The 21064-nt window shown below is 38.2% G+C and overlaps 1 protein-coding gene across 1 annotated transcript in view; it reads left to right on the forward strand.

Moving 5' to 3' along the window:
• LOC149305577 (carboxypeptidase Q-like) overlaps nucleotides 1–21064 on the forward strand; it is a 125170-nt gene that overhangs the window by 84338 nt on the left and 19768 nt on the right. Inside the window, exons 5-6 of the mRNA XM_089477578.1 lie at nucleotides 10030–10121; nucleotides 17099–17300. Of these exons, the coding sequence (XP_089333704.1) occupies nucleotides 10030–10121; nucleotides 17099–17300 (294 nt within the window). The remainder of the gene's footprint in view (nucleotides 1–10029; nucleotides 10122–17098; nucleotides 17301–21064) is intronic.

A 21064-nucleotide genomic window follows, 5' to 3' on the forward strand; every position in this document is an offset into this window, starting at 1 on the left:
GTTTTTGTGTCACATGACAGTGCAAGTATTCCGGCAAGTTTTAATACCAATAAATAATTATTTGCAGGGATGATTTGAGCATTCAACAATACTAGGAATGACATTTATGGCATTTAGTAATAAGCGTTAAATTAATCAAAGTACACGGAACAGCAAGTTTGATGATCCCTATACAGTCTTTTGAACAAATATTCTACTGCATGGCTGCCTAGCTTCTTCTAGCCATTCTAGGAAACATATAAATTCCATGTTATATTACCTCATTAAAATACAGATTCTAGAGGGTTATGAGACAGTCAAAGCATATATATATATATATATATATATATATATATTATTAACTAAGCACATAGATTGAACTGTAATAAAACAAAAATAATACGTTTCAAATGTTTATGTTAACATTCCCTACATAACTTCTACTCTTTCATATATGTAAATCTTCTTCATTTATGCCATCAGTCTACAAGTTCTCCAACATCAAAGATAGCCAAATATTTCCAGGAAATATATTGCAGCAGTTGAAGGAATTAAGATAATAGAAGCTTGTTATTTTAAAATTCTTGTTCTTGCCCTATGTTAACCCTGCGTTAAGAGTTGTCTTAAAAGATACCTATGATGTAGTGTTATTTGAAGACCTTTTCTTTCTATGATTCATTGCATATTGTATTAGCAGGCAGCTCTGAAAAAAATATTTATTGCCTTCTGAAGAATTGGAAGATTTTCTCTTGTGTCTGACTTGCCCATCATGTGATCCTTTCAATTCTCTAAAAGGAATTTTATTTTTATTAAAATAGGTGAAAACCAGTATAAAGTTCCATTCACCTTCCATGTCATACTAGCAGTGAATCAGAAAACAGGAACAAAAGCAGGGAGTTACAGTCTATGTAAAAAAAAATAACTAAGCCATGATGGCTTCAGCTGATACCCCAAGGATTAGACAAATCCATAGCCAGGAACACACCAAAGGCCAGGGCAGGCATGAAAAACTTCTGAAGACAATGAGACAAGCTAGAGGTTTGAAGAGGCAGCAAACAAAGTCAAAGTGCATGGATGGCGTTAAAGGTTAGGACCTAAAGAATAGCAAATAAAAGGTGATAGGAAATAAAAATGAAATATCTCAGAAAGTCCTGGTTGAGGGAACGCAGCAATTGGCACTACAGAGCATTTGGATGTCGGACCTTATGTACACAGGGGCAGGCCTAGGGTTAGTGGTGACTGGGTGCAGTATTTCTTCAAGGCCTTCCTATAACTAACATCTGTACATAAATAACCTACTAACACACAAAGTCCCTCTAACACCCCCTCACTCTACCACTGTACACTTAAATACCCACGCATTACTTCTCCTCTGCTCCTCATTTCCCCCACTAACCCTAGGGTCACCCCTAACACTCCAAAACCATATTCTGACACACAAAGTCACACACATTGGCTAACACCAACTACTAACACACATACACTCTTGATAACACAATACACTTACACATGCTAACATCATACAGAAACACATATCCTAACATATGCTCACAAACATTAACCCCTTACAGAAGCGCACACACATGCTAACACCATACAATCATGTACAGGCATGCTAACCCCATACACTAATATTATAATATATATAACACACTATAAGAGTACATGTGGATATACAATCTCATACACACATGTGGCATACACACCACTCTTTAATATACATGCACACGCTATCCATCAACACACACTAACACCCACCCACTGATCCTTACTCACACAAACTAACATACACGCATACTTACACACACTCCCTACCATTGTTGGCTCAAGAGGGGGTAAGCCGGCACCAGCTATTCTGCTCTCTCAAGGTCCTCACCTTCCCACACTTCGCATCGAACAATACTACTTCTCTACACAGTGACATTACTATGCATTTGTATTATATTACTGCAATATCTTTAAAACATCTTCATATCTTATTATTATTATTATAATGATCTTTTATTTATATAGCGCCAACAATTTACACAGCACTTAATACAATACATGTCTTATGTCTATTATGGAGGAGGAACAGTAGTATGTCAAGCCACCATATTTCTTGTAGTTACTACTTGCTCTAATCTTGTAAGAGGTTTCATTCAACCTCAAGGTGAATTTAACTTTGATTCTGTTTTTTCCGTTGAAAAGCTGAAAAATTATACTTTTTTATTACTTGCATTTTTGGTCGCTTAGATGTAAGGACACATTGAATTACAAAAAAACATGCATTGTTATATTGCTGTTATATATAGAGCTTGGCAGTAGCAAATCATATCAAGATGGTCACTTTTAATGTTTTACTGAGACTTTTTATGTGACTTTGTGACATATCGATAGATGATTATGTAAAGAAGTTAGATATTTAGAAGAAGAGGGCTGTATTTTTTTAGCCCAGTTTAATGTAGACTTGGGCACCAGGGGGCTCTTCGTGTTCGTCTTCGTGCTCGTCTTCGGGGGAAAAAAAATCTTCGTATTCCGCGAATATTCGCCTGTCCCTGTCTTCTCTTCGGGCGAATATTCGTGGACATTCTTCGTGTTCGGTTTTTCTTAGTTTTTTCCCGTTAAGGGATTAATACGGGGTTAACGCACCTCTGGCGCCAGGAGTTTAAATTTACGTATGAGCAACTCTATTGGTGCTCAGCAGGGGGCTCATCTGCCATTGGTTGATGGCAGACGAGCCCCCTGCTGGCGACCAATAGGGTCGCTCGTACAGACTGTTAAACTCCTGGTGCCGTAACTTACCCGGCACATCCCACTGGTCTCCCTCCCTGTTCAATTAGTTAAATGTCCGTACGAGCGACCAATAAAGTCGCTCGTACGGACATTTAACTAATTGAACAGGGAGGGAGACCAGTGGCATCTGCAGGGTAAGTTGCAGCATTGGGGTTTTAAAACTTCAATGCTGCAACTTACCCGGCACATCCCACTGGTCTCCCTCCCTGTTCAATTAGTTAGTCTGTGCCGGGTTAAATGTCCATACGAGCGACCAATAAAGTCGCTCATACGGACATTTAACTAATTGAACAGGGAGGGAGACCAGTGGGATGTGCCGGGTAAGTTGCAGCATTGGGGTTTTAAAACCCCAATGCTGCAACTTACCCTGCAGATGCCACTGGAAATCCATAGGTTCGCTGTCAGGGGTTAACTTACAAAGACCGTGTCGAGTGAGCCTATTGGTCACCTGCAGGATCTTCCTCTGGCATCAACCAAGTGGATTTCCACTTCCGGGAACTGCCGCGATGCCGCGAAGACAAGGTAAGTTGGGGGGGGAGAATGGTAGACGAAGACGATCATGAAGATCTTCGTGGTGTGTGTCTTCGTCTTCGCCTACGTTTTACCGCCGCTGTCTTCTCTTCGGCGTGTCTTCGGAACGAAAACGCACTCTTCGTGTTCGTTTTCATGTTCGCCCGAAGACGAATGCACAAGTCTAGTTTAACCCCTTCGAGACAAAGGCTGATTTTACTTTTTGTACCCTTTGTGACAATGGCCTTTTTAACATTTCTGCGCTGCTTGTGTTTAGCTGTAATTTTCTTCTTTCCCGTTTACTGAACCCACACACATTAGATATTGTTTTTTTCAGGACAAGAAGGGCTTTCTTTAGATGACATTGTTTTGATTGTATCATATTATTTACTATTAAAAAAATTATAAAATATGGTGAAAAATTTAGAAAAAAATGACTGTTTCTAACTTTTAGTTGAAAAATCTTTTACTCATCTATAAAAGGTAATGAAAAAACCTGCTAAATAGATTCTACTATTTGTCCTGAGTTTAGAAATACCCAATGTTTTTATGTTTTTTTGCTTTTTTCTACCCATTATGGGGCAATAAGTACAGGTAGCGTTTTGCTATTTCAAAGCCATTTTTTCCAAATCTGGTAATTCTTCCCCCCATGTGCCATTTCGGGTATCTTTGAACCCGGCCAATGCAATTTACCCCATCAAGTCATATATTTTTGAAAACTAGACAGCCCAGGGTATTCCAAATGCTATTATTTTAACTCTTTCCATGCACCATATCTACCACCAGTCTTTGTCAAACTTTATGGTAGTCATTTTTTTGCATTTGTTTTGTCATACACATTTTACTTCAGGTATGAATTAAAATGTTCTAGTTTATGTCACTATCACAAAACACCCCAATATGTGTTCAGCAACATCTCCTGAGCGCAGCGATACCCCACATGAATGATTTTGCCTGGCTGTTTGGGGGCAAAAGGGCCACATTTGGGGCATGCGCATTTTTCAATGTTGAACTTTGGCATTTGGGGATCCACTGCCCATGCCCTATTTGGTACATCTTTGAGCCGGGCCATTTCAGTGTGCCCAATAAACCCATATATTTTTGAAAACTAGACACCCCAGGGTATTTCAAATGCTAGTATTTTAACTCTTTCCATGCACCATATCTACCACCAGTCTTTGTCAAACTTTGTGGTAGTCATTTTTTTGCATTTGGTTTTCCACACACATTTTAATTCAGGTATGAATTAAAATGTTCTCGTATATGTCACTATCACAAAACACCCCAATATGTGTTCAGCAACATCTCCTGAGTACAGCGATACCTCACATGAATGATTTTGCCTGGCTGTTTTGGGGCAAAAGGGCCACATTTGGGGCATGCGCTTTTTTCAATGTTGAACTTTGGCATTTGGGATCCACTGCCCATGCCCTATTTGGTACATCTTTGAGCCAGGCCATTTCAGTGTGCCCAACAAAACCATATATTTTTCAAAACTAGACACCACAGGGTATTTTAAATGCTGGTATTTTAACTCTTTGCATGCACATATTTTACCACCAGCATTTTTTCAAAGTTTGCAGTAATATTTTTGTGTGTGTATTTTTCCCACACACACCTACTTTATGTATGAATTTACAGCTCCTGGTATATGCCGCTGTCACACGACACCCCATAATGTGTTCAGCAACATCTCCTGAGTGCAGTGATACCCCACATGCATGGGTGTGTCATTTTTTGGGGGAACTAAAAGGCCACATTTGGTACGTGTGCATTTTTCTAATTGGAAATTAGATGTGTGGCCATCCTTCCCCCCGTGTTAATTGGGACGTTGTTGAACCTGGCCCATTCAATTTACCCCATCAAATCATACATTTTTTAAAAGTAGACACCCCACGGGCATTTAATATGCCAGTATTTTAACTCTTTCCATGCGAGAATTGTTTTAAGCTAATATGCTAATTTTAGGACTTGCTCACAAAAATATATTTTTTATATATATATATTTTTTTTATTTTTTTTTAAAAAAAATTTAACATTTTTTTTCAACTTGGAGGTTCCCCTGATAGTGACATCAGTGGGAAATGATTTTTACATTTTACTGTTTTTTTACTATTTTTTTCTAATTATTATTAATTTTATTTTATTTTTTAATTTATTTTTACTAATCACACTGTGATTAGAAAGCTGGGCTCCATTGACTTGCATGGTGAATGCAGTACCTGTATTCAACCTGCAAGTGGAGCCAAAGTTCTCTAGATGGTCTGGACTATCTAGCGAACTTTTAAAATTTGTGGTTCCTGTTACAGGACGGCGGCCATCTTCCTTGATGGCGAAGATTGCCGGCAGCTGCGGCTGTGACCGCTCTCCGGAGCGGTCACAGCCCATCAAAAGGTTAGTGTTTGGTGTCGCTGGATGCCTCCTGATCGAGGCATTCCAGCGACACCATTTAAGTTTAGGAGGCGATCGTCGATCGCCTCCTAAACGCTTTTAAAACGGGCGTCCGCCGCCATACAAAGTATGGCGGATGTTGACGCCCCGTGGAGGGGCCAGAGATGGCCCCTTCGTGCCGATCGCGGCGTTGCTGAATGCCTCGAGGTCGAGGCATTCAGCAACGCTTTTTGGGTGCAGAAAGCGATAGTAGATCGCTTTCTGCACCCGTTTAAAGACGTGCCGGTCCTGGCACGTCAATTGTCGTAAAGCACATGCTTTTCCGTGCCGTGCCAGGACCGGCAATTGTCATTAAGGGGTTAATGTATAAACACCGTTTCTGTTTTATAATCAAATAATTAGAACACAGTGAAATATCCACAGTTCTGTTTTCCTACAAAAGATGGACATTGGTGAGGGGTAAAAGGGACTGAAGGCTTGGCGTTCCAAAGGTTGACAGTCCCTCCTAAAGAGGGGCACTTGGGGATATGGGCAGAGGTGGCACTACTATTAAGAAGATTAAGTGGCCTCTGTTACTGCCCTTCAGTGGATAAATCAGAGAGACACACACTAGTATAAAACAGATTCTTTATAATTTATCTTTATCAAACTTGTTTTTGCTTTTATGTTGCATTGTTTTAAAGTTAGAAATGTAAGTTCCCTAAATCGTGTTATCTTGTATGTTTCTTTTAAGAACTGAAAAACTAAAAACTAAAAACACCCAAAAAACACGTGTAAGGTGATGGTAAAAGAATAGGAACCAAAAATTACTTCTCTAATGTATCACTGCCGCAGCCCAACCAGAACGCTCCTCTCGGCGTTCAAACACGTAACCAGCAAAATTCGGGGCGCATGTGTACATAGAAAAAAGAAGAAAGAAATAATCTTATAGTGTAATATTGTCAAGAACAAGAAGCTATGTAAAAGTGGTGAAATGCACTCACAAACAGTGCCAGCACAACAGGCTCGTCTGAGGTATGAAGACTGTTCTTTAAAATCTCTAAGAGCATAAAATAAAGAAAACAACCATATGGTGCAGTATCTTCCTTAATAGTATATGCGCAAGTTAAAAAAAGCACTTACAGGATGGTTGAATTCAAGTCGCTATTCAAACTAAATGTCCATTGTAGTGGATCAGGAACATGCAGATTAAAAAACTTCTCGACGCGTTTCGCCGCTCACTGGGCTTCCTCAGGAGAAATAAATATCAATTGATGTCATCCGCTATGATAATCCGCAATCGTGGTGAGTAAAAATAGACAGGCACAACACACACAATTCCATTGTTATGGACTTTTCCAGGGATAAAATAAAGAAAGCTGAACTAAAATATAGACAGAATAAATGTATTATTGTGGTTTTATATAAATGCAGCCATCGAATTCTGGAAAACACAATCCTTTTCACAGGGACATTGTCTTGTAGCTGCCTATGTTCTGTGAGCTTGAAAGGCATAAAAAATGAACGCATGTTGTACTAACCAAAGCCTTGGTATTTCTTAGGAATTTCTGCTATGTAACAATCCCTTATCCCCTTCAACTTTATTGGTTATGCTATGAATTTTGCTACATAAAATGTTCTGTATTGCATGCCAATATCTGATTAACTTTTTAATGTAATGAATATTAGTTAAGTTGTTAACTAATATTGTTGAATATTAGTTTCTCATAGTTCAATAAAATCAATATAAAAAATGCATTTTTATGTGTCTTCCATAAAGATGATTTTGTTTGTCAAGTACCTTTACTGTTTATTAATATTTTATTGAAAGCTATTTCCTTTGTAAGATTCTTTGTGAGTTATATGCCATATTATTACCAACTTGTAAATAAGGGATAATGATGGCTTTCATTATACCGTTTATATGAGAAATACTACCATTCCCTACTAAAAGACAATGCAGTTGTAAAAAGCTGTGTATAGCTTGCTTTTTTCACAATTTTTCTTCTGTTTTACATTACATGAAAAACATATTTAACACAATCTGATCACCTTAATATTGGCGATAATTGACATGTACAGTATGTGCAGCGGTGCTGAGATGATAAACATTATCATGGTGTCACTTCCTTAGGGCCAGTAGTATGGGCACAAATCAAAAACCATCAGTGCATTGTATGCCTTTTTATGGGATGCGTAAGGGGTGAGTACATCACATGCATGGAGGTGCATTCGGCCGGATGCACCTCCTGCAGGGCATTTAGCTGAGAAAAGACTCAAATGCACTTTAAAGGGAGCAAGCAGCTATCATTTGCATTAAAGTACATATGATGGCTGGAGTGTCCCTTTGAAGTTTCTTTGAATTATTTTCTAATCAATTAATCTTTGTGTGCTGGTGCCAATATAAAGTAGCGTTATATATTAATGCAATTTACATAATCTGTTTTTAACATTGAGACATAGCAGAATGTTAAGCTGTTCTTTGGTCTTATTGTTTGTTTTGTAGTTCAATTTAAAAGTGTATGAGAACCATCAAAACTTTACTAAACACTGCTTTTAATCTATTCTTATTCTCTTTGCTTCCAGTAACATTCAATTAATGGAAATCACTTTCTAAATAATAGCTTTCATGTGTACAGTTAGAGAAAGGGCATTAAACAGAACATTTCTTAGACAATATCCTGTGCCGTTTATTGCAGAGCATATATCCCTTTCTTATTTTGCATTCATTAGCCTTGTTACATGAGAAAAAGTCCTTTTTTTCTTTTGGATGACTTAAAATTGCACTTTAAATATTTGTGAATCTGTCCCTAAAGTTAATCTGTACTGTTCACAAACAATTGTGATATGGGTATAAGTAGTTGCTATTTGACAATATAACGCTAGATGGTCTGATGTTGTTCTCTGTGAATACTGCCAGCTTTAATTTATATAGTAGTTTTTAGACATATTTTTTATATTCTAGACAGGAACCATAGCACAAAAGTAAATGTAGATACACAATTATATGTAGCAAATTCCAGACTGAGCAGGACTGGTATGTCTAATACCCCATCAAGATTTAGACGCAAGAAAATATCTTTAGAGAGCTTCTTTTCAACAATTCCTGCTATTGTGCTCTCATGGATACTGTCGTTTACTTTGCAAAAGTCTTTTCAGTTTCAGGTATAATAATGTCAGTTCAGCTAGAGGTTGTTTTTCTGGATTCTTGCAAAATGATAAGCTGATTTCTAGTCTTATATGTGGCTGTAGAAACTCAAGTACAGAACTGGCACGTACGGTGCCATTAAATGGTTTCTACTGTAGGCTATCTGAAGTTACCCAGTGTATAAATCCAGCAGAACAATCATTTCAAAGCAAATATCGCCTGTTAATGCACACTGGTGATTAGTATGGCTCACAAGTGTAATGGTCGCGATGGACTTCTGAATAAATATCAAACCACCCAAAATAAGATACAGGTGTTTGGTCTCTTCATTCACCATTATTTTTGGGGTTGGCAAATTAACAATCTTGTGATGTGTATACTGTATACTGGCAGTTGTATGAACAGCGTTCAGTCTTTATTTTATATTGTTTTGAATTTTAATGGCAGAGTTTGTGCCAGGGACGCGCTAAGACGACCGCATGGTTGCACCCAGGCCCCTTGCTAACTAAGATGCCCAGCAGGGTTAAGTAGCACGTTATGTGACACACGGTAGTATGGTGACAGCTGCCCGGAGAATGCAAGCTTCATTTAAGACAGTGCTCCTCGTGAGATAAGAGAGAAGGACAGGGAGGGAGAACTACAAGAGGGAGAGAATGATTGGCGGTGGGTGCATGTATTTGGAAGTGTATGGTGTTGTTAGAGTGAACTTGCGTTACTGTATGTCAGTAAATTGTGTGGTTTTTAGCATGTGTGAGTTACTGTATGCTAGTAGAGTGTTTGTTTTTTAGTGTATGGTGTTAGCGGGAGTGTTTGTATAGATCTGTATGTCTATGGAGTTAGAGTGAGTGGGTGTTTGTATCTTAGTATGCATGTGTGTGTTTTAGTTAAGGGGGTGCCAACTAAATACTGCACCCAGGCACTACTAACCCTATGCTTATTTTAAAGATAATTCTAAACATCTGATCTTAGGGAGATAATCCTCTCCTTAGATACCTGTCTTTGGGAAATAATTTCATTCTTTGCAATGCAGGTCATGCGGCGCTCCAGAGGCTGTTAAATTACATTTCCTAATTCTCAGCCTACTTATAGTTGGAAAAAAGAATTGATACTTCTTGTTCAATAAGAGCTAGATGGCCTTAAGTTGGCTAAAGATAAGTTACAGTCAACGATAGTTCTGGCTATCTCTCAAAAAGTGTGTTTTGCTATAAATATCTATTTATATCTGTCTCTTTTTTGGCACCCTTCAGGTTTGCGTCCTAAAAGAACAATCCGTCTAGTTCTTTGGACTGGAGAAGAACAGGGTGGAGTGGGTGCTGGCCAATATTATGAGCGACACAAGGTAAGATGTGTATATATAATTGTATATTTGGTCCCCAAATGCTGTTTCAGTTAATTTATATAGAACCGTTATATTCTGCATCTCTGTAATACGATAACAAGCATGTCATGTAGCTTGCCTTACCTCTGCAGTGAAACTCCCAAGATTCCTTCATAAAACATACATTTTTTGCTTTTTTTTAATCTTTGTTCTGGTTCAGACATTCCTCAATGATTGCCATTAAGGTCTGTTCACTCCGCCACCAATAAAATCTTTGATCTCTGTCACTCCCCCCACCCCAGCCAATCACTTTTGCTCACTTAAGATTTAAAAAGGATTTTGGAATAGTTTGTCAACAGATTATGTCACCAAAAATCCATTGCATAATGAGCAAAAGTTAATTAATAAAAGTTCAGTCTTGGTTGCAAGAAAGAAATACTTTAATACAAACAGTTTTTAAATATAACAGAACACTTAGTTTTATTTTATTTTTATTTTTTTTCTAAAAAACAGACTAAGATGTACATTTTAAAATAATTCTAAAGGTTGTAATAGCTAATTAAATCTTTAGGATTTGATTTTTTCTTGGCAAAGAGTCTTTTTAGAATTTGTCTTAAATAGGTAGAGTGGGAAGGTCTTAATTTGGACCTTCATTTCTGCATCTTCTGATATACTCAAGCTCTCGAGAGTATTTCTGGACAGGAACTCCTTTTCAAGGTCCACCAGAGATTTTTGAGCCCGATTTCCAGACTTTTCATGGCTTGACCTTGACAGAATTATTTAGGTATTGGGCACGTTGACACTAATATAGAGAGAGACAAGCTGTCCAGACTATTGGGCTTGGACGCCTCATATGTTCTCTCTGCCCTTCCTTGTTCTCTTATGGCAACTCTGGGCTCAAAGGTGGACTAAAATGATATATTTACTTGCTCCTCTCAAAGTGTCTTTTTGTTATGTACTTGTAAACTACGCCATATTTAAACTGTAGAGCATTGCAAATAAATGCGATTGCTTAAATACAGAATCATCATCATCATCATCATCATCATCTCTGCAATTTCAAAAAGCTCCATGGATACTATTGATAAAGAAAATTGGTCCACATATATTTTTGTTATATTGTGTTAGACATTGTGGTTTCCATTTTCTACATTGAATTAAGATGAAGCAATAAACATATACATCTGTTCCTAAATGAATGGTTTCCACATCATAACAACAAAACCATATAAGTCAGTTTCAACATTTATTTTTACTGCTAACTAAACTCACTTCAGTAATCATGTGAGTATAACGATTAAGACATAAAAGGAACTGCAATAGTTTACTTTGGGTTTTTCCTGATACTGCCAAATTATCATGTAAGGATTTTCATTTAATTTTTAAGACCACAAGTCAGTTAAATGCTATTTATGTCTCAATATGCATTCTTTGTTGACTGTATCCCTGCTGGTAACCAACATAGCTGGATACAATCTGCCATGAGTCAAGATGTGGGGGAAGTGTGACTCTATAAAGAAATGTTGTTGGCTTGCCACTTTGGATGCTGCCGGTTCTCTTTAATCTATTGGCACAACAGCTGCTATGGAGAAATGATCTATTTCTGAGGAAAAGATTTTGCAAGACATATGTTTGCATTCTAAAATCTGACTTATTTTTAGGTACGATTAGGACAAAATAGGTTTATTTAATTATTTAAAGTTAGAGAAGTATTATTCTCTAAAACTGGAGAAACAGAAGCAAGGTGCTTACGTGTAGCAGATAGGAAACTGGGTGGCGAAGGTTAAATACAAGGAACAGGCAAACAGTAACAGGATGCACACTACAGCAGGAGCCAACAAGACACAAAGCCTAACACTGGGGCTGGACCTTCATAATATATAGGTATAGAAACCACAATTCTCCCTTTAGTGAATAAACCTTATTCTGCGTACAACTAGCACACACAAAACCCTCTCTGTGTCTAGAGCATGGGGTTAGTCTGTATGCACAATGCACTTGCACTAGAAAGACAGAAAATACACACACACATACATATATATATATATATATATATATATATATATAAATATATATATATATATATATATACATATATACACTCACAGGCCACTTTATTAGATACACCTGTTCAATTGCTTGTTGACACAAATAGCTAATCAGCCAATCACATGTAGGCATGTAGACAGGGTCAAGATAACTTGCTGAATGGGGGAGAAAGGGAAAGTGACTTTGAACACGGCATGGTTGTTGGTGCCAGACGGGCTGGTCTGAGTATTTCAGAAACTGCTGATCTACTGGGATTTTCATGCACAACCATCTCTAGGGTTTACAGAGAATGGTCCTAAAAAGAGAAAATATCCAGTGAGCGTCAGTTGTGTGGACGGAAATACCTTGTTAAGGTCAGAGGAGAATGGGCAGACTGGTTCCAGCCAAGGTATGCAGAATACCATCTCTGAACGCACAACACGTTGAACCTTGAAGCAGATGGGCTACAGCGGCAGAAAACCACACCGGGTGCTGCTCCTGTCAGCTAAGGACAGGAAACTGAGGCAACAATTTGCACAGTCTCACCAAAATTGGACAATGGAAGACGGGAAGAACGTTGCCTGGTCTGATGAGTCTCGATTCAAGCTGCGCATATGGCAGGGTCAGATTTTGGCGTAAACAACATAAAAGCATGGATCCATCTTGCCTTGTATCAACGGTTCAGGGTGGTGGTGGTGTAATGGTGCGGGGGATATTTTCTTGGCACACTTTGGGCCCCTTAGTACCAATTGAGCATCATTTAAATGTGACAGCCTACCTGAGTATTGTTGCTGACCACAGTGTACCCATCTTCTGATGTCTACGTCCACCAGGATAATGCACTGTGTCACAAAGCTCACATCATCTCAAACTGGTGTGAGCATGACAATGAGTTCACTGTACTCCAGTGGTCTCCACAGTCACCAGATCTCAATCCAATAAAGCACCTTTGGGATGTGGTGGAATGGGAGATTCGCATCATGGATGTGCAGCCGACAAATCTGCAGCAGCTGGATGATGGCATCATGTCTATATGAACTAAAATCTCTGAGGAATGTTTCCAGCACATTGTAGAAAGTATGCCACAAAGAATGAAGGCAATTCTGAAGGCAAAATTTGGTCCAACCCAGTACTACTAGCAAGGTGTACCTAATAAAGTCAGCCAATAAACATAAACATATTTGTTTCTGATTTTGACCTTCAGCAGAATTGGAAATATTCCCTGTTAGAATTTTCTGTTGTGAAAATCAGGCTGTAAAGAAATACCAAGGAATTTGAAGAGTCTCAGAATATTAGATGTAGTTAGAGATACTCAATATTATATGGCAATTTGGGCACTGCAGTTACCCACCTGTGCATTAGAAATCCGCTTTAGAAAATCCCCTTCAGTGATCCATTACCACTATCTGCCGTTGGTAGTAAAAAATGATATGGCCCTTGAACAGTAATGACCCTGGTTAGGTTCACTGGACTGCATCTTCACCCTTTCCCATCCAAGAGCACTGAGATGTGTACCATAAACTGTGGGCTAATCTCTCATTACAAGATAGAATGTAAAATTTGCCAGAACCATTCAGCCAATCTAGTCTGCCCATTATTGCTACTTTACAAACTCAAACCTTAATTGGCTCCTGTTCTATATTCATGGTAGCCATATGACTATCCATGCATTTTTAAATTCTCTTGCTGTGTTAACCTCTACAAATTTTGCTGGGAGGTGGTAAAGTAAAGCTTCCTTACATTACATCTAAAGAAAGGTATGTAACATGGAGTTACATAGAGATATGCATGTGACCCAAACTCTATATCAGTAATAAGCCACTGTGTTGTTTTGCATCCTTTTTTACTTTTGAATAGCCAACAACTTCCTTGGATTTACCTGAAAAACAAATATGCAATGTAAAATTATCAAAGTAAAATGAATGGTTACATGAGGCAGGATGCTTAATGCACTGTTAATTATTACTCTAATGCATTTCTTTGATTTCTGAGGTTTTTCCCCTTCCACAAAAGTACATAATTGCTTATTTGTCTCCATTTAGCAACAGCCTTGGCTATTGAATGTTTATTTGTACCATTAGGTAAAACGTACACCGTGGATTGTAAATAAAGGAATGAGTCTCTTTCTTGAGTACTGATTGAAATTAACCATAGAAAAATATTATAAAAATACTTAAATTGTACAATTTCAGCAATACATAGAGAGCAAAAACGTGAATTTGTTCTGGAATCTAACCATGTTAAACCACAGACAACAATAGTGGGAACTGGCACAAGTGGCCTGCTGTAATGTAAAGATTGTGTGCTGTTGCGTGGAGCTTTTTTTGTGTGTTTTACTTGCACATAGCAATCACAATGTTTAGAGTAACGAGGGCTTTAAGCAGCAATTACACCCTCACTTTGCTTTTGGGCAAAACAAGTTTGATGCTGTTCGTTATTTTTTTGAATGTCATCAATTAAACCAAAATCTAAAGTGTCAGGAGACTGGTCAGCGCCTTTATGAAAAGAGTCCAGTGATTGCCGAGCTTTTGTTTTTCTCATAGGAGGACAGGCAACCTTCAGCCCAGGGAGTAATGCCCCAGTAATATAGCTGCCCAAAAAACACGCAACTGAAAAAAATGCAAATCTGATAAAGATGATACCTTTTTTTGGCTAAGTGAAGTATAATAAATGCTTTCCAGATTATCTAGACTTCTTCTCGAGGCATATTATACAGTAGAAGTCCTTCAGTTAGCCAATGAAGGTTTCATTTTTACAAAATTTACCGGAAAACAGATGCAAGAAGCATAGGAAGGACCCATTTGCTGTGTTAAAGTTACTTAAAGGTTTTTTTACACCAGACCCCTGGATGTTGACCAAATCAGAGCGAAAAACATGCCTGTGGAAGTTACCCAAATTCTTAAATTAGAGCAGCCAGAGAGGGGCAACTGGCTACTCTCCAATGATTGTTCTGTATAATTAGCGGTTGTTGGGACACACAAGACAAAGTGCAGATTATTTCTACAAGAAATTTACAGGATAAGATTGCTTTGTGGATCTTGTGTTGAAAGAAAAGAATTGGTTGGTGCATGTATGGGTACAGTTAGGTTTTACTTACCCAAAAGATAGATTGCACAAAGATCTTAGTCTTTCTACCTTTGTAATTTTGTAATTAAGTAAGTTTAGTAGGCATACCAAATTTGTTGAGATATTTCCACCTTAATCAGAAAATCAGAGTGTTTAGAGTGTTTGGACTGGATATTCTGAGAAGCATGAAGTCAGGAAACTGCAAATATCTTGGGGAGAAATCCTGATCCTGTCTATAAAACAAAGTCAAATTAGAGTCACATGTTTAATACTAAGTGCTGTGACTACTTTGGCATGAAAAAGCTTAAACTTTTAAAGTATTAGAGTAAACAAGAGCCATCAGAAACTGCTAAGCCAGCCGTCAATCCATTTCTAAAATGGTTTATGAAGTAATCTTATTTAGATTGCAGTATTTACAAGAGCTAAAACAATGTAAGCCTATTAAAGAAAAAAAAAGATTATATTCCCCTTTGTCAAAATGGCAAGGTGTAAATTGTGTCTTCTATAATTGGCAGTGTGAAGTCAACACATGAAATATCCCTTTACGGTGCTGTTTGTCCACAGCATGCAGCCATCCACAAAGAATCTTTGCACTCCTTCTCCAGCTGTTCTAGTGCACTCAGTAACCATTCACCAAGAATAACTTTTGGCATAATAATTAAAGTTTTCATGTTGCTGCTATGTTAAAGGTTCTCTCTATTTTGATTTATTGTGTTATAGGAAAAAACAAAAACAAACAGAATTCAGGCATCTAAATAATGACAGGAGCGCACTCTACCACTTGTTTCATCCTTCCATTCCATTCCATAAAGCCCATTGTTTAGCCATTTTACATTACATTATATTTATGAAGAGCTAACAGGTTCCATAGCGCTGTTACAAAAGGGAAGAATACAAAATTACTTATAGCAAGTTCGCAATTTACAAAATGAACATCACTTTATATGAATACCAATAAGACATACAGAAGAGAGTCCTACTCTTTGGAGCTTACAATCTATCAATAGGCTGAATAGGGGGAATGTTTCATCTGCTTTTCTTCTTATTTATCCTTCCTTCTATTGTAATTTTTATGGTCCTGCTTGGATCATTAATATTACGACCAGGGGCTAATCATTTAAAAGAGTTACAACGTTTTAATGTTTTTCAAACCTAATGGATGACACAGTAATCCAAGTGTTAAAAGCACATCTTTCTTAAGTTTTAATTAAGAACAAACTATAGTATATTGTCATTTGTTTTGTTTGGTTGTTTTTTGCACTTCCAAAAGTTACTTAAAATTATATAATTCTTAATGCTTTAAGAAAATATAATAGGACAACATTAATGATCCCATTGTCTTAGAGGTCTTTGCTGTAAATGCCATTTTTTTTAAACAGTATAGATTTTATTTCCCAAACGGCAGATATAGAGTCTTTCACAGTTTGACGTTCTAATCTATTTCCTTACTGCGTTCCAGCGATATAAACATTTGTATCCTAAATTAATTCCCTCTGTGGCTGTAGCAGTGCCTTCTTCCTTCTGTCACATACGAAGCAGAAGTATTGTATCTATGCCTGACGTAGCAGCAAACTTGAAGAAAGGTACTGCTGTCTTACACAGACCTTTACATGGGATCATGCATCATTCCTTCTGGGAATATATAATATATCAGCATTCTGGAATATTAAGCACTTTACATTGCAGTCTTCAAATCTACATTATGAATGATAAAAATCTTTTTAGAAAACTTTTTACATAATAAATAAGGAGAGAGAAGGAAGAAAAATGTGTTTTTTGGGAAGAGATATATTTTGCAAAACAGCTGGTGTCTGTCTCAGAGAATATTAGGTTTCATATATTTTGCACTTATTGTTGGCTAATAAAATCTTGCCTTGTGTTGTGTGTCTTTTCTTTGTGAACAGGGAGACATCTCTAACATTGACCTTGTGATGGAGTCTGACATGGGTACCTTCATGCCTATTGGTATACAGTTTAGAGGAAATAAGGAGGCACGGGCCATCATGATGGAAATCATGCAGCTGCTTCAACCGATCAACATTACCAACCTTTACGATGATGCTGAGGGTACTGACATCAATTATTGGATGCAAGCAGGTGTTCCAGGTGAGGTGTACGAATATCATATTCCTTTTGCCTGTTGTTAAACAAGATTGTTACATTTTTTCCATCTTGCATAAATACATTAAGCATCGCAGCCCTGGAGTCCCTCTGATCCATTAACATGGAGATGGTTATAAGGGGGTTAGTTTCCATATATACAAGTAATAGATTTGTGCTTGTGTATCATGATGATGACAAAAAACAGCTTGCTATACTAATCTGCTAGAAATTCTGTTATCACTGTATATATACATCGATCAGCCATAACATAATGACCACTGACAGGTGAAGTGAATAACACTGATAATCTTCTCATAGCACTTGCCAGTGGGTAGGATATATTAGGCAGCAAGGGTAGCCTTTTGCCTCAAAGTTGAAGTTGATCTGCTAGAAGCAGGAAAAATGGTGCCCATGCTGACCCCAGTCCACTGTCAAAAGCAATGGGCACGTTAGCATAAGAACTGGACCACGGAACAATGGAAGAATGTGGCCTGGTCTTATGAATCACGTTTTCTTTTACATCACGTGGATAGTCGGGTGCGTCACTTACATGGAGAACACATGGCACCAGGATGCATCCATGGAGGCTGCACCTCACAACTTACAGGACTTAAAGGATCTGCTGCTAACAACTTGGTGCAGATACCACAGCACACATTCAGAGGTCTAGTGGAGTCCATGCCTCAATGGGTCGGGGCTGTTTTGTGGGGCAGAAGTGGGACCTACACAATATTAGTCAGGTGGTCATAATGTTATGGCAGATTGGTATATGTATGTATGTAAATGTGTGTGTCTGTATATATGACATGGCTCAGTCATTTGTGTATCTTATAACATACAGATTTGGTGGTGTCATCACTTAAGTGCAGCTTAGTGAAATTCCAAATATTGGTCTAGTATTAGCTCGTAAATATTCAGCGCACTTAGGAAGACGTTGAGACTAAGGTATTAGGTAAGATTCAGTAAGCATAATCATAATTATGTCAGCATAATGAGCTGCAGGTGTAAGCCAACCAATTAAAATAAATGTAACCAACTAGACTTGTCGAAAAAGAAAATATATTCCCATTATTTCAGCAAGAGGTATGAGTTTATTTTAGAAAACATATATGCCGTTTGCATTTGTTAGATTTAGTAGAAAGACATCCTTTTTGATTCCAGTGCATAATCTGATTTTTTGTTGCCCAATCATTTTGCATTTGGATGCGTATAGAAGAATGATAGGGTCAGTGCTTTTCAATACAAGGTGGAAAAGAAGTGAATAGGAATGACAGATGAAAATACAAAGTGCAGTCTTGCAATGAACACATTGTCACAATCACAACTAACTCAGCGGTGCAAGTCTGTTCTGTAGTTCTTTTGACGTAGAGTGCGAAATATACAGCTTTATATTACTCTAAACTCATGAGGAGACAATAGGCTCCGTTAAAAAAACAGTGTGTGTATTTTTGATGTGTATAGTACAGGTAGGTGGTAAAAGTGACGCTTGGAGAAGGTCTGTTACATGTGACCTTTGCTATAGACAGGGCTGTGTCAGGTGGTGTCGAGGCTGTACATTGGGTTGTGTCAGAGTTTCATGGGAGGAGGAGAATCGAGTTGAGACTTGAGTGTTTTTGAGAGGGAGAAAGAGACTCAAACAAAAAACATTCAGAATTTAATCAGAACCAAAAAGTCCAGGTACAAGATTTGATGTCCAAAAAGCGAAAAAATGAAAAAATTGTCCAAAATGTTTATGGTCCTTAAGCACATGTCTAGTTGAGGAAGAAGGTAAAAGACCAGTGCACAGTAACATTTGCCAGTGTCTTTCAACTTTATGAGGTCCTGGGAGAGATTATATACCCTTCTGAAAATATTATGTGCCATATACTTGATGGTAAGTGGGTCCTTCCAGGCCAGTGTTGGACTTGTATTTGGGATATCCCAGCGAAGGTCCACAGCTGCTGTACTCTCTGCTATGGTAAGGCAGAGCCAAACATACATCAATGCATCTACACTTGCCAGGATTGGGCAAGGTCGACGGAAGTGTTTTACAGGTTGGGGGGTTCCTGTTGTCATGGGGCATAGATTGCGCCACTGTTGGGTTGCGTGTTACTTCTCTTGCTATGTCTTAACTTGGGCTACTTCATCCTGTCTTCTTTAGTCAAAAGGTCATCATACTACTCCTCCACAATGTGATCAAGTGGCAAGCAAGGACCAAGACCCCAGTACTGGTCTCACTGCTACCTCTTCCATTGCCTGCAATGTGCCTGGTATATCCCTTAACTCCCCCTGTGGGTCTAATCCTGGGTCTTATTATACACTAGGTACCCAAACAGGGCCTCCCTTCTACTCAACATCTGTATAACCACTTTGTACGGTTTTATAAAAGGGGAATTGAATGTTTTAGACAAACATGTTCTTATGCATTCACAAGAAGCTGGAGTTTCCACAAAAAGGTAGATAATTGTAAAATATCCACGTTACCAATCCTCACTTTTCACCCAGCTCTTCACACCCACTTCTCTGTATTTTTATGTCTAGTGTCACGTATAGTGTCTAGTAAATACTAGATCTTTCTTGCCCTGCTCCCCTGCAACACGATATATTTGCTTCAGCCATCATAGACTAAGCACTGCAGCCATCAAAGCACTTCACCCCCACTAATGTTATCCATGTAGGGTGCACATATAACAGCAAGGCAGGTCTGAAGAAATCAAAGAATGTATTCTTTTTCTATGTTTTTAGACAATATTCTGTAATCAGAAATGTTCTGTCCAGACTCTGTGGCATAAACAAATATCCCAAAGATGGGGATTTTGCATTTTAACATTTTAACACAATATATCTGAAGACTCTATGCTGGAATGCATTAAATGTATGAGTTACATAAACCTACAATATCCGCTTGTACATTTGTAAGTACTGTGCTGCTGGGGTCACACCTGGGAACTTAACAGGGTAGGCTATCTGGAGCTCTCCGTCTTCTGGGGAGTGGCTTCACGAGGGGGTGGGGCTGGCTGTGTGTGGGGGAGGGAATAGCTCCAGACAGTCTTAAATGAGTTGGGAGTAGGAGGGGAAGTAGCTGGAGAGTGGGTGTGACCAAAGACCACTCCCCTATCCAGATATAGGGCACCTGGAGACTCTGGGTGAAGCTCGGAGTTCCAAGTATGCCTTTGAAGGAAATTACATATGCTAAAATAAATATTTACAGGTATTTACTACCTCCTTCCGCCACCTGTCACTCAACCATTGTCTTATCTATTCAACTATTTTGGCATCCAAACACACAAACCGCAATTCATTTAGAGGCTTTCTAATTTAGGGGTTTTCTGTCTAGAAAGGCTACACCAACAGCTCTCTGGTCTACATAGACAAAAAATAAAATTACGTTAGTTTGACAGGATCTCCCTGTAGTAAACCCATGCTGTTTCCATGTTTTAGGATGATTTCCATTAATTTGCCAATTAATTAGCTCTTTTAATAACTGTGGGTTAATCCCATTGGGTCCCATGGATTTGTCTGTTTTTTTGGGTTTTTTTTGTAGAGTTCAAGTTAAACGACTTTCTCTGTAAACACGCCTGTTTTACATGTCACCCTATTTCTCTCTGCTAATTGGGATCCCTCCCCTTCGTCTTCCTCTGTAAAAACAGGACATAAGTATTTAATCAGTCACCTATATCCCTTCATTTGCCTTTATCTTAATTATTGCTGATTGATGTTTTCATATCTCACTTATATAGTGAGATGCCTTTGTATAAGTGTATGTGAGCATGGATGTCTATGTATAA

This window comes from Sceloporus occidentalis, unplaced genomic scaffold (genome assembly GCF_023333645.1).
Source record: "Sceloporus occidentalis isolate IW3139 unplaced genomic scaffold, rSceOcc1.0.p SCAF_11, whole genome shotgun sequence".
NCBI classification, from domain to species: Eukaryota; Metazoa; Chordata; class Lepidosauria; order Squamata; family Phrynosomatidae; genus Sceloporus; species Sceloporus occidentalis.